The sequence below is a fragment of the Suricata suricatta genome, chromosome 13 (genome assembly GCF_006229205.1).
Source record: "Suricata suricatta isolate VVHF042 chromosome 13, meerkat_22Aug2017_6uvM2_HiC, whole genome shotgun sequence".
Classification (NCBI taxonomy): Eukaryota; Metazoa; Chordata; class Mammalia; order Carnivora; family Herpestidae; genus Suricata; species Suricata suricatta.
Genome location: NC_043712.1, coordinates 23075475 through 23090650, shown reverse-complemented (window position 1 = coordinate 23090650; position 15176 = coordinate 23075475). Strand labels below are relative to the sequence as shown.

The following is a 15176-nucleotide window of genomic DNA, read 5'->3' as shown; positions in this document are numbered from 1 at the left end:
CATCACCTGTAAAATGGGTCTCTTTATGGCTAGTTTCACAGATGATGAATGTTAAGTAAGAGTTACGTGAAGTTTTAGAATGCCTGAGCAGGAACTCCGTAAACAGCAGCTATCGGACCAGTCTGGTCCATAAGAAAGCTGGGTGGGTGTACGCCAGAGCCTCCTCTCTCAGAAGAAAGCTTTCATATGTAAAAATAGAACCCCTGCCCCTGCTTTGAGCTGTGCAAAAGTGAGATCTACAGACCGGGCTCCTGGGTGGCCTTCCTGCCTTGATATGGAAAAGGGAAACAGGAGGCCCCAGCCCCAACTGCTAAAAATAGACATGCCAATAGACTCTGACCTTGCTTCAGGGCTGGGCAGTGCACTATGGTAACCAGGCTTGGCTCAGTCGCAGGGAGCTGGGGACAGAGCTGGGTATGCAGAGAGCTGTGCCAGGAGCCCCACCACTGCCAGCTTCTGATTTGCATGCGGGGACAGGGTGGGGATGTCGTTTCTTGCAGGAGCCTCCCAGTAAGCCAATGGCCAAGGGGATCGTTCGCATCCCAGCCCCCATCTTGTACACCTGCCACCAACTTCTTGGTCCCAGGTACCTAGAAAATCAACTCAGGGAACATTCCCAAAGGGATCGCCTAAATTGCTAAGTTTTCTCCCACAGGCAAGGCCACCTCGCAAGTTCCCACTAGCCTAAGTGCATCACCTCTCGGAGCTGTGATGACTTCTGGTCCCCCCTCAGCATGCCCAGGTAGGGTGAGGAGACCCATACCCCGGCTTGATTACCAGACTCCTTCTCCTCCACTAACTCGCTGAACCCCTCAACCTCCCAGATGTCACTGGCTCCACTCTACAGTTAGGAAAACAGGCTTGCAAGTACAGGGCACTGAAAAGAGCACTTATCCCTGAAGTTGTAAAACCTGGGTGCCACTCACTGCCTGCATTCATTTCACCACCCACAAGACAGAAACATTTGACAAATGATTTCTAATGCCACCTCTGGGGCTGAAGACTGAGTTAAAAAATTTTTTTTAATGTTTATTTGGTTTTGAGACAGAGACAGAACACAAGTGGGGATGGGGAGAAAGCGAGGGGGATATAGAATCCAAAGGGGGCTCCAGGCTCTGAGCTGTCAGCACAGAGCCTGATACAAGGCTCGAACCCATGAATGGGGAGATCATGACCTGAGCTGACGTCGGATGCTCAACAGACTGAGCCACCCAGGGGCCCCTGAAGACTGAGGTTTTAGGTTGTATGCCTGGTCAACAAGAGTCCCCAAGAAAAAGCTGTCTCAGGATCTAATCAGAAAGGTCTATTTATATGCACAGATAAAGAACCCACAGCCAGATGAGCAAACTGCCACAGAAGGCAAAGAAGCTCAGAGGTTTCCAGAGAGGAGGAGAAGTGCTGCAAGTTCAGGACATGCTGCATGAGGGAAGGGCTGTTATCTGAGACAGTCCTAAAGGACAGCCAGAAGTTTAAACGGGGTGAGAAAGGGCACGCCGGGAGGGGACCCCTAAGCAACGGCATCCACAGAAGTGCAGGATCTCCAGAGCCTGGTCTGATGAGCCAGCCTAGGAATCAGACTAGTGACAAGGGTCCTGGGGACAGCTACCACACACCTTTGATCCTCCGGGACGAGGACCCTGTATTTGCTTTGTGGGGGAAGAAGAACACATTGCTTTCAGAGCTGGAAACTGGGAAGGTGGCAGGGCCTGCACAGTCTGGGTGTCTGCAGGTGTCTGGCCTTGGAAGGGTGCCCGGACCCTGCCAGGGCTGCGCCAGGACACTGGCGGACGGGAATGCCTGGCAGCGCGGTGAGCAGGGGTGCACGGCCAGGTCTTTCCTAATGGAGTCACATCATTGGCTTTCTGGGAATCCAAGTGGCTGGAGAGGGGTCACCTGGGGATGAGGACATGGTGCCAGGGCAACGGGCACGTGGCTCTAATAGCAGAAATGACTGATATCTTTTCCTTCTGACAGGAGAAGAGAGTGTGGGGCAGTCATGCCTGCCTCCCCTTTAGAACATTAGAACTGGAAGAGCTTTTGGGAACAGGTCCAAGAACCCCATGTTACAGATGAGAAAACTGAGAACAAGGGAGAAAAGGTGGCTTACTGAAAGCCCCAAAATAAGTCAGGGGCTGAGCCAGGAACAAGGTCCAGGTCAGACTCATAGTCCAGGGCTGTAGACATTTTGAAGCCAAAAATACCATATGTGTTAAGACACACAGAAGGCAGAACAGAGAAGCGTTTCTGGGAAGAGAAGGGCTGACAAGCGTCAAATGATGGGGACAACTGGAGGATACCGGAGACAGACAAACTCTAAATCAGGCACTTAGGAAGCAACCAGAAATGGAACAGTTATGCAGGTACGGGGTAAATGCTAGAGAGAGAGAATGTTTCCTTCAGACCAGTGAAAAGGATGGACAAAGAGAAAGAAAAACTTTGAGATGGAGGGGAAGAAAATTCAAGGAGTTTTAGTTAAAGGACTTCAGTCTTCTCAGCAGGAGGTGAGGCGAAGTGCAGGCCCCAAGTCTTTGTGGGGACTGCACTACAGGGCTGTGGGCAAGATTCACAAGGGGAACCAAGTCCAATAGTGGGGAACAAGGCTCCAAGAGAAGCCCAGGGGCTTGGACTTTGCGGCATCTGTGATCTGTGACCCGAGCCCGTGACGATGCCTACCAGCCTGGGAGCAGCAGCAGAGCAAAACAGATGGGCCTGCGTGTTGAGGGGAGACCAGGGGACAGTCATGGGGGAGGGAGCATCAAAGGGCAAGTGAGGACACAGGCTGAGGCTTGGCCAGGCCCCGAGAGGGGAGAACGAGGCAGGAGGGGATCCTTAAGGGACAAGGCCAGATGCAGAGGAAGATGGAATCAAGGGAAGTGATCGTGGAATGGGAACAACAGAATTCCACCTCTTGGAGCGATCAGCTGGTGACAGGACCCAAGAGAATCTGGGTGAGGTTTGCCCAAGTGCATTTCCAATGCGAGGAAACACTGTCCAGGACATTTACGAAAGAAGGCAACAAGAACTGACAGGCTGCCCAAGGGAAGAGAAAATCTGAGATACCAGAACGAGGTTAGAAGGCAGAGCACAGGGTAGACTTGAAGACAGCAGAACTGGACAAGCAGGCAAAAAGAGAAAGCTGGTCCACCCCTTGTCCAGGGTCCTCATGCCTAGAGTCTCTGGCTGGAAAATGGAGAAGAAACTGGGTCTCCTAATACCAGGTAGCAGCTGGAGTGTTCATGGCAACAGTCAGGGAGGTAAGGGGACGGGCTGTCAGCGAACAGGAAGTCCTGAGGGGCAGAGGGGTATCTGCCCAGGAAGACACTGCACCCAGGAAATAACTGCGTCACCTTGGACTCAGCAGCCTCGGACACGCGTTCTCAGGTGCACCCAGTCACTAGGCGCTGGTTCTGAGCATCTTAGCCTCAGCTGTCACACGCAGCTCCGAGGGAGTATCTTAACACGGGTCTTTAGATAGAAAGGCTTCGCCATGAACTGCACTGCCCCTTACTCAGTCTGTCCGGCCCCTTACTCTGTTTTCTTTCTCTTAACACTCACTACCATCTGTCATCTATGTGTTCACTACAGTGCTTAAATCAGGGTCCAGTGCACAACTGATGCCCAATAAATATATATATTTTTTACTAAGTTATAATTAACATCCAGTGTTATAATAGTTTTGGGCACATAATGGTTCAACAATTCTATGCATTTCTTTTTTTTTTGTTTGTTTAATGTTTACTTACTTTGAGAGTGAGAGAGCAAGAACTGAGGAGGGGGAAGAGGGAGAGAGGGAGAGAGAGAGAGGGAGAGAGGGAGGGAGGGAGGGAGAGAGAGAGAGAGAGAGAAAGAGAGAGAATGAATCTCAAGCATGCTCCACACTGTCAGCGCAGAGCCCAATGCAGGGTTTGAACTCACAAACCATGAGATCATAACCTGAGCCAAGATCAAGGGTCGAACACTTAACCAACTGAGCCACTGGGCTGCCCCAACAATTCTATACATTTTTCAGTGCTCATCCAGATACCTGTATGCTCAATCCCCTTCATTTCACCCATCCCCCCCACCCACCTCAACAAATATTTTTAGATTATTGAATGAATTATCATTGAAACCCAAAGCTATATTTTGTTGGGAAAGGAGACTAAAGTCATTCCTGCTTTTGAAAAGAGTGGTTCTGAGCTACATCAGGTTCACTCCCTCTAGCACCCCCACTGTGGACAGTTCTGTCTCAGGCAAAGCACAGGAAAGTCTTTGCTGACCTAACACAGCCTCCTGGAGCCTGCAAGATGGCTGTCTAGCAGTGCCAAGACCTGCTCCAACCAGCCCCTTGTACCCACGAAGCCTGGCTGGAATTCAGCGTGTTCACAGCACCCGCTCCCTCCTCCCACCAAGAGTCCCCAAGGAGATGCTGCTGCCGGCTCTCTGCCGGTTAAAAATGAAAGCATCATTAAAAGAATTTCCAGGATGGTATTTCTTCTGCTTTCTACCTACTCGAGAAATGTGCCATACTGCATCTTTCTGCTTGGAAATGCTTCCCAAATGCGTTCCCCTGCACAACAGGAACTCTCCCTTCTCTCTCCCTCTCCCGGTTACTGGCCAGCTCAAGGGGGCTGCAAGGGGGAGGGCATATGGATGAACATCATACAGGTGCCATCACCACCATCCCAACATCCGTGACTGCAGCAACACTGCAGCCTGACTCCTATTTTTCTCTACCAACCTCCAGCAACTATGAATCTGCAATGAGCATGAAAAGTCAGCGTGTCCCGAAATGAATTAAAAAAATACATACCGCAACCTGGGAAGAGTCGAGGAACTGGAGGCCAAAGTAATCTGTTTCCACGAGGTCCAAGTGGTACACGATCTGATCAAACAAATCCTGGCCTTTGGCATGTTTCTGGAAGACAATGGGGTAGATGACAATTTAGGATGTGACAGCTGGATAAGAACAAAATGTTTTAGAAAGAAAGAAAATGAAAATAACTTTCCTCTCTGTATTGCATATGTGTATATGTCATAGTACGTAAGTTTTTAAAAACTTAATTATTTTTATTATAATGGAAATTACTAAATCTAGTTACTCATTACTAAATCTAGTTACTCATAATGAAAACAAAACAAAATACCAAATAAAAACTTTGTAGGATGAATAGGGAAGCCTTATTATGAAAACCGGTAAATAAAGGGAAAAAACATCAAGCATGGATCTGGCCTTTAGCTCCAGTGCTCAGTAACCAAAGAGTAGATGATAGGATATACAAAAATTAATTCAAAATATCAGATTAAAGACCTAAATGCAAGAGCTAAAACAGAGGCACAAATTTTCATGACCTTGGATTAGGCAATGACTTCTTAGATATGACACCACAAGCATAAGCAATTTAAAAAACTCCCACACACAATAAACCAGTCAGATGCCTGGCTGGCTCAGTCAGTAGAGCATGCAAACCTTGATTTCGGGGGTCCTGTGTTTGAGCCCCATGTTGGACATGAAATCTACTTAAATTAAAAAAACAAAACAAAGAAAAGAAACAAAAAACCCAATAAACCAGACAGGCATCATAATCAAAATGTAAAACTTTTGGGGCACCGGGTGGCTTAATTGGTTGAACATCCAACTTCAACTCAGGTCATGATCTCATAGCTTGTGAATTCGAGCCCCACATCAGGCTCATTGTGGTCATCACAGAGCAGGATTCGGATCCTCTGTGCCCCATCCCTGCCCCTCCCCCTCTTGCACTCTCTCTCTCTCAAATTTTTTTTTACAAATGTAAAACTTTTGTGCTTCAAAGGACCAAGATATCAATAAAACACAAAGACAGCCCAAAGTGGGAGAAAACTTTTGCAAATCTGCTAAGAGACTTCTATCTAGAATATATAAAGAACTATTACATCTCAATAATAAAAAATATATGCAATTAAAAATGAACAAGGGATATATACATAGTTCTCCAAAGACATACTAAAATACCCGATAAGCCCATGAAAAGATGCTCAACATCATTAGTCACTAGGAAATGTAAATCAAAACCACAATCTGACACTACTTCCTACCTACTAGGATGGCTGTAATAAAAAAGACAGATAATAACAAATCTTGGAGAAATTGGAACCCTCATATACTGCCAATGGGAATGTAAAACTGCATAGCCATTTTGGGAAACAGCTTGGCAGGTTCTCAAATAGTTAAACACAGAGTCACCATCTGACCCAGCAATTCCACCCCTAAGCGTGTGCGTGTGTGTGTGCGTGTATCCCAGAGAAATGAAAATATTGCATTCATACAGAAATCTGTACCAAAATGTTCATAGCAGCATTATCCACAATAGCTCCCAAAGTGGAAGCAATCCAGTGTCTATCAGCTAAGGCACAGATAAACATAATGTGGAAGAATTGTATCCATACAACGGAGTATTATTTGGCCATAAGGAAGGAGTCAAGCCCGAAAACATACTACAACATGGGAGCGCTTTGAAAACATTATAGTAAGTGAAAGAAGCCAGTTACAAAGGACCACATATTACATCAGTGTCCAGAATGGAGAGCTGGGGACTGAAATTAGATTAGTGATTTGCTTAGGGCTGCAGGATTAGTGGGGTGACAGCCAAGGTGAGCAAGATTTTTGGGGGGTAAATGAAATGTCCTAAAATTGATCATGGTGACAGACACAAAACTCTATGAATATACTACAAGTCACTAAATTGTACACTTGGGGTAATTGAATTATATGGTATGTGCATCTCAACAAAGGCATTAAAAATAGCAGACGGGCAGAATTTCTCTTTATCATAGTATACCAACAACAAAATGACTAAAGAATGAATAACAGACTTGCAATATCACAATTTTTCAACGTCTAGAATGGAAGGCACAGCACTGGACACTGGAGGCTTCCAACATCACAACAGGAGACAACCAGCCACTGTCGTCTCCTGATGAGGAACGCCCCACCACCCAAGATGTACTTTTGCTCCCCGGGCTTCTCTCTCTGCAGGGAAAAAATATCAAGCCCAGGACGAATTCAACCACTAGATCCAACTGTCAACTTGCAGGAAATGCAGAGGAATGTTCTAAACAACATAGGGCTCCAATCATCCAGATCCAGCCAGTGGGAAATTCTAGAAACTCCTCAGGACAAACAACAGTTTCTTCAAAGAACAGAATATATAGGCAAGTGGAGAGATGGAGAGACACCTAGAGATGCAAAAAGATTTTAAAAACCCTTTTACAAATAGGCAAAACTAAAAGTGTGCAATGTGTACAATGCATACTTGGGTGATAAACCATGAAAAGGGGGTGGGTGGGGCGCCTGGGTGGCTCAGTCGGTTGAGCGGCCGACTTTGGCTCAGGTCACAATCTTTGGTTTGTGGGTTCGAGCCCCACGTCGGGCTCTGTGCTGACAGTTCAGAGCCTGGAACCTGCTTCAGATTCTATGTATCCCTCTCTCTCTTCCCCTCCCCATTCATACAGTCTCTCTCTCTCTCTCAAAAATATATACACATTAAAAATTAAGAAAAAAACATGAAAAGAGGGAGAGAAGTGGTTGTAATAAATAATAAAGTCACAGTAGTTGCTGCTTTCGGGGTGCAGAGAATCCGTGCCTGGGACAGGGCACACCACAGACTTCCAGCTAGCTGGCAAGGTCCCAGCTCTTGACTTGGGGGGGTGGTCCAAGGGGTCTCTGCCTTCCCATAATTCATTAGATTGCACCTATGTTTTACTCGTCTGTGTTTGTGCTATAGGAAGCAGTGATAACAGAAAGTAAAAACAAAAACTTGAAATTACAGCCCTGGAATCCAACCTTCAGACTCTGCTTCCTGGAACTACTCTTTGAAGGCAACAACCAAGTTGCAAGCAGAAGGCTCCCAGTGCAGGGATGCTCTCTACAGCATTATTTAACTGGAGAAATAAAGGTGGGGGTGGGGGGACCAAAAGAAGAAATGACCCAAACTCCAACCACAGGGCTGGACAGATGCACAGAGCCGGACCCCTCAACATGCCAGAACACTGCTGGGCTGTCAGGCAGACAGTAATCAAGATGAGACAGAAATAAGGAAAATTCTTATGTTGACATTATGTAAACAGACCACAAAGGAGTAAGAAGCTGTGATTCCCTCTACAGAAAAATATGTTAAGTGCTGTATGGACTGCTCGATAAAAACACTTTGGAGCAACTAGGAAGAGCTGTGTTAGGTTAGATGGACAAACTATGGATGATAAGTATTCTGTAACACCGGTCGGTCGACAGCAGTTAGACAACAAATACAATTTCAAAAAAAAAAAATCACCATTCTGGAACTTTTCCTCCAGAAGTGCTCTTTCCTATTACTATCCGGCACTACTGGCCTATGCAACACCTATTATTAGGGCACCGGTGCCTCATTAGTGGGTTTCCTAGTGGGACAGAACTAGTTAGTGGACAGCTTTAGCAGCGGGATGTGGCAGGCAGAATTGGGCTGGCAGGAAGCAAGAGCTCTACGCGCTAGTCCCAGATGCACTAGCTGTGACCTTAAGCAATTCATAATTTCCCCAAATCCAGAGGACCATCCTGGACCTCTCCTGCAGCTACAAATCAGACACGGTGCCCTGAATGTATGGGGTCACCCAAACTTAGCTGCCCACAAATGCCCTCTGCTTCCCACCTGGGTCTCTCTATTTTGTCAAGGACTTACCATCCAGGTATGTCATTTTAACACTCACAGAGACAGTATGAACGGAAACAACACAGTTGCACACATGTAAAATAAGGGCAGTTAGTCCAAGTTTCTCTCTAAGTCATTCCAAGTCTTACTTTCCTGATGTCTTTCTGAAACAGCTCTTAATTTAGAAAGAGCTCATGTTGAGGGGCATCTGGGGGGCTCAGTAGGTTAAGTGTCAATCCGACTCTTGATTTCTGCTCAGGTCATGATCTCATGGTTGAGGAGTTCACACCCCGAGGGGGCCTCTCTGCTTCTCCCAGGCTCATGCTTTCCCTCTCTCAAAAATAAATAAATAAACTAAAAACAACAACAACAGCTTGAAAGAGTTCAAGGTGGAGGTTGGGAAAAAGAACCTTTCTAGGGTCAGCCAGTCCCTTCCAGCGGGTCAGACTGGCTCCTCTATCGACCGACCCTCCCTCATCTGGACTTGGATGTAGGTGCAGACACAGCAGGGTCTGGTGGAGAGGAATTCCCATGTTTACTTACTCACCTGTACACACCTCCCCCCACTCATCTCCCCCACCCCCTATGCTCTTTAGTCCCCAGTGGTCCCTTCCAGCTCTAAGAAGAATCTGGTGACATTATGAGGGCTAGTATAGAAGGGTCCTCAGAACAGAGGCCTCCAGGAGTGACAAGTCAGACACAGAGAGTCCAGGCCACAGCACCTGAACCCACCATCTCTTGCTCCTTGCAGCCCACGGAGCGTCCACTCAGAACTGAGGAGACTCCAGGTAACTCACCTGTCCTGCCAGCCAGGACACTGCACCTGGGTCAGCCCCCGGAAGCCCATGAACTGTCATCTCGGGCTTAGCCCAAACAGCCCCTCTTTCGTCAGCCCCCTCACCCCGAGCTCACCCTTCCCCTAACCCAGGGCAGTAAGTGACATACACTTATCACCCTGCTCCGGGGCTGCTTTTATTCCTGTCTTATCCTACATGAGGCTGCGGCAGGGTCCAGCTGTATGTTCCAGGAGCACCACCTCTCCTTCTCGCCACGCCCCAAGCACATCCCGCACACAGCAGGTGCTCCACAAACATCTGTCTGCTGCATGACTGGCTGGCTGGCTCTGCCGGCTGGGGGATACGTGGGGTTCGGGGGCCACATCTTTTGGAAGGACCATGCTAAAACACAAACAACAGACAGACCCTTCACAAGCAGCAGCCCTAAACAGGAGAATATGCTCATTAAAATCCTTTCAAATTAAGTATTCCAGGAACAAGGGCCCAGGGAGCCGTGCTGCACTTCCAAGGCCATTTACCTAAACACGATTTTGTGGCTATTATGTGAAGTGCTATCTAGCGGTTACAACGGGAGATCCATTCATGTGACAAGACAGGAAGCTGTTCCTGGTTGCCTCCAAACTAGGCCTTCCCCTCCGTGATGAATCCATTCATTCATTCAACAAATATTTACCGAGTGCTCATCAAGTGCCAGCCGCCATTCTAGGTGTTGGGGTACACAGGGGTCACAAAGTCAGGAAGCGAATCGCTACAGGAAGCCCTCACCGAGTAAGTCATTCTTGGGGAGCAAAGTCATCCAAATCAGCTTGATGCCTCTTCTCTCCCTGCCTTCCTAAGCACAATACGCTGAGTGTAAAACCTCACTCAGTCCAGATCACTGTTCTGGAATTCGGCGACACTCCTGCTTCAAGACACATAGGACAGGCTGTCCCCACACATGGGCAGAAGCCCTAGCCCCAAGTTCTTGCCTCTGGGTTGAGGAGCCCTCCTTCCTTCCATCTCAACACATCACTTCCCACAAGGACCAGCAACCAGTGGTTTTGAGACAGTATGTCTCCCTGGAGCAGCAACTTCTGATCAGACAGGAGCTCAAACAACTAGGCTCATTAACATCATGTGTAAAGTAAGAGTACACAGTTCTCAGCTGAAGACTGGGTCAGGCAGGCAGCCAGCAGGGAAAGGTATGAGCATCGTGAGACCTTCGCTGGCCAGTCGGAGGCACCGATTTTGTTTATTTGCTGGTTGCCAGCCATACTCCTGATAAGGAAGACTCCTGGACAGCTGATGTCTTAACTGTCTCCCCAAACAAATTAACCATCTGACCCTCTCAGATAAGATTGCAATATCTTACTGCAACCTGACCCAAGGGCAACGTAACGGTCAACTGTGGCCCTGAAAGAACAAAGAAGCCAATACACCCTGGGGCGCCTGGGTGGCTCAGTCAGGTAAGTGCTCGACTTTAGCTCAGGTCATGATCTCATGGTTCGTGAGTTCAAGCCCCATGTCGGGCTCTGTGCTCACAGCTCAGAGCCTGGAGCCTGCTTCAGATTCTGTGTCTCCCTCTCTCTCTGCCCCTCTCACACTGTCTCTCTCTCTCTCTCAAAAATAAATAAACATTAAAAAAATAAAAGAAGCCAATCTATCCAAATCTCATTAGTCTCAACAGCATGGTAGGTTAGAAGGGGGGAGATGAGCCGAGTGCCCATCGAGTGTACACACCCTAGCTGGGAATGGAAATGGAAAAGCAGGGCGTCTGGGCAGTGTAAGGATTTCAGGAGCCTTCTCCACGCCAGCACCGAGTCTCTCCTCTGTCCACCTGCTCCTTCTCCATCAGACGGCGCGCCCCACTGCACCTATCTTCAGAAGGGCTGTCTTTCCTCTCCATCACGGCTCAGGCCTTGTATCTGGACCACAGCAACCATCCTTCCTAAAACCCATCTTTCACATGTTTGGCAGAATGCATTTCCCACAACACAGGCCTCGTGTCACTATTCTGTATAAAAACATGCGCCAGAGAATGAAATGCAGGCTCCTCAGCCTGGTGTCAGACACTCTGCACAATCAATACTGCACAACACCACTCGTCTTATCTCCCCAGGAGCCCTGCATGTATCCTGGGCTCCAATCAAACATATTCTCCAACCACCACGCCCACCCCACACACACAGCAGGCCCCACCCCTATGGCTTTGTCTGGGTGCCCTCCTCCCACATCCCTATTCCTATCCCCATTGGCAGCACGCCAATCCCCACAGCTACGCTGAAGTACAAATGGTCACTATTAAACTTCTGGCTGGTGACACCCCGTCCAGGTCATCTTGGCTTTTCTATCATCTGACATTCTGAAGCTCAAGAAACAAACGCGGATACAGATGGATCACGGAGATCCTTGGTTCCCACAAGTCTTCATGTGGCCAACTTTTCAGAAGCCTGATCCTCCTGGTCCGTTTCTGCTGGGAATTCTCTACAGCCAGCTGGGCCGTGGGTCTGCATCTTGCCTTCCAGACACCCTGTCTGCTCTGATGCACTGGTGATTTGGAAACCATGCCACACTGTGCTGTGCCTTATATACACAAAATACTATCAAGTTCTGGATTTTTATATACATGGGCTAAAAAATAACCAAAATAATTGTGGTAATAGTTTCTACATGTAAGTGAAAACTTCTACAGTCATTCACATAAATGTCATCGTATTTAAACTGGCCCATGACATATCCTGTTAAGAACATTGTAAGTCTTGGTCTATTATCCTACACATCAGTGCCTGATCTCAGTTTTACAACATGTGAGAAGAGCAAGGCAGGCAGGGGGTGAGGGCTGCACGTGGCCACTGGGGGGTGGTGTGTTTCTTGAGTTGTATGTTACCAAAGGTTCCCCTTTGATGGTGGCCTCACCCCAGTTATGCACATATACAGGGTGACCATGCCCTCAGACTCTAAGAGCCAAACATGCTGGATTAGAACCCAGCTGTCTCTTTTCTAGCAATATGACCATGACCTTAGGCAATCGCATGGAGTCTCAGTTTCATCTGAAAAATTGGATTCTCTCACCTGCACTGTCAACCTTGCTAAGTCATTGTATTAATAAAAAAGCAAGAGAGGTTCCTGGCCAGCTCAGTTTGTAGAGCATGCGTCTCTTGATCTCAGGGTCATGGGTTGAAGCTATGTTGGGTGTGGAGCTTAAACAAACAAAGTGAAATGAAAATAAGCAAGAAAACAAATTAGTATGTACTGTGAACTGTGGTACCTCTACACACAAAGGAATTATTATTTTCATCCAAACTTCCTTTCTCTCACTTGTCCACAGGAATGACATATGTGTTTTTACCAAATAACAAAAATCAAAGTTCAAGAGTCTGTGATCTCCTTTAAAGAAAAGCTGAGACAAGGGATGCCTGTCAGTCCACTGAGCACCCGACTCTTGGTTTTGGCTCAGGTCATGATCCCAGAGTCCTAGGATCAAGCCCCGCATCAGGCTCGCAGTGGCGGTGCAAGAGCCTGCTTGGGATTCTCTCCCCCCCCCCAACCCGCACTCCCTCCACTTATGCTCTCTCTCTCTCAAAATAAATAAACCTAAAAAAATAAAGGGAAAGAAAAGCTGAGACTAGTCTAGTTTGGGTATTTTTGTAACCCATGCTGGTCCCTGGAAATCAATTCCTTCCTTTCCAAGTTCTTTTTTTTTTTTTTAATTTTTAACATTTTATTATTTTTTGAGAGACAGAGAGAGACAGTGTGATCAGGGGAGGGGCAGAGAGACAGAGGGAGACCCAGAATCCGAAGCAGGCTCCAGGCTCCGAGCTGTCAGCACAGAGCCCAATGCGGGCTCGAACCCACAAACCATGAGATCATGACCTGAACCAAAGTAGGCTGCTTAACCGACTGAGCCACCCAGGTGCTCCCCAAGTTCTTAAATATCCCTAGTTAGAGCAGCTCTCAGAATTCCAACTGGTCCCCACAGTGCCTCCTGGCCAACAGTTCCCAGAAGGCACTTGCCTCAAGGTCTGTTTCAATTGTTTCTAGGAAGTACTAATTTCATGGTTACTTACCAGCTCTGGTCCCTTCCTCACAACTTGATAACGTGCTGTCTATGTTCTTAGTAAGAAACTGGCTCTCTATTTTGCACACTTACACACACATGGCCCAGGAGTCCCCACCCCCACTGCCATGGCTACTAAGTCATTAAGAACAAATAGAAACTGTTCACTCCAGGACACGGTTTACTCCTGGAGTTGGCTGAAATTGCCAACTATGAGAATTTACCAGATAAAGATCTGAAAACCTTGAAATTTCACTGAGTGAGAAATACCATCTCAGCCATCAGCAGGATTTGGGGACTCAGAACAGTATCCATAATCTGCAGGATGTAAGGCTAGGCTGTCCGGCTTATAAATTCCACCTCCCAGCTGAAGAGCATTTCAATGTTTACCAAGGTTCCATGACCCCATTTTGCACAGAAGGAAACTGAGCCTCAGAGAAATTACGTGACCAAGTTCACATTGCTCCCAAGTGGAGAACTAGAATCAGGATCTGGCCTTCCTGATTCTTAGGACAGAGTTCTTTCTACCTTACTCTGTTGCTTCTCTGCTCCTTTGTCTCTGTGGGTCCAAGTATACAGAACATGTTTGGCAAACAAGAAATATTTCCTAAACCCAATTCACCACACCGACACAGAGAGCCTACTTCACACAGGGCCTGGGCTATGGCTAGGGTTCAAAGCCAACGCAAACAGACCTCATGGTGGGGAGGTGACTCCTAATTTGTTTGGAGGGCAGGCAAGTTGTGGCAGGATGCAAAGTAGATTATTTGCTCACAAACTAACACAGAAGCCAAGACGCTATACAGAGGGGGGACATCAACCGTCTGGGCAGCTCCTGGAAATTCAATTCTGGTAAAACAGAGACAATGATACTAATTTCCTGACTCGCCTGGCTAACAATCTCTTGGAAATCAGAGGAAGCAACAGAACCAACCACCCTTAATTCTGATCAACAAGGAAGGAAGAACAGTCTTAGAAGAATGTGTCCTCTTGGTTTGTGAGGCACTGAACCAAGGCACTACCGATCAGCTGCACCCTACCTTGCGCAAGGGGCTCTCGGTGTGTGGCCTGGGGACTGGGCGGGGAGACTTCAGGTGTTACTGTTCCCCACAGAACACAGCCAAACTGGCTGCACGTAATGGATGGATCAATTTAAAACAGGCTGTTGGGGCGGGGGGGGGGGGGCACCTGGGTGGCTCAGTCAGTTAAACATCTGACTTTGGCTCAGGTCATGATCTCATGGTTCATGGGCTCTGTGCTGACAGTAGCTCAGAGCCTGGACCCTGTCTGTGGATTCTGGGACTCCTCTCTTTGCTCCTCCCCTGCTCATGCTGTCTTGTCTCTGTCTCTGTCTCTCTCTCTGTCTGTCTCTCTCAAAAATAAATAAAACATTAAAAAAAAAAAACAGACTGTAGGGGCATCTGGGTTGAGTGTCCAACTAGTGATTTTGGCTCATGTCATGATCAAGCTCCACATCAGGTTCAGGACTGAGCATGGAGTCTGCTTAGGATTCTCTCTCTCACCTCTCTCTCTCTATCTTCCTCTGCCCCTCTCCCCGACTCTCACACTTTCTCTCTAAAATTAAAAATAAAATTGCACAGACTGTGTGTACATTATTGATTTAAGTACTGATCAGCCTCTGCTCCTGGCTGAGAAATCATCTTCGGGCCAAGCAGCAGAGCTTCAAAGCACTCATTTGTT

General features: G+C 47.5%; 1 protein-coding gene across 1 annotated transcript in view; it reads right to left on the bottom strand.

Moving 5' to 3' along the window:
- The window catches only part of EPB41L4B (erythrocyte membrane protein band 4.1 like 4B), a 134542-nt gene that overhangs the window by 88174 nt on the left and 31192 nt on the right, over positions 1–15176 (bottom strand). Inside the window, 1 exon segment of the mRNA XM_029919634.1 lies at positions 4793–4897. Within this exon segment, the coding sequence (XP_029775494.1) occupies positions 4793–4897 (105 nt within the window).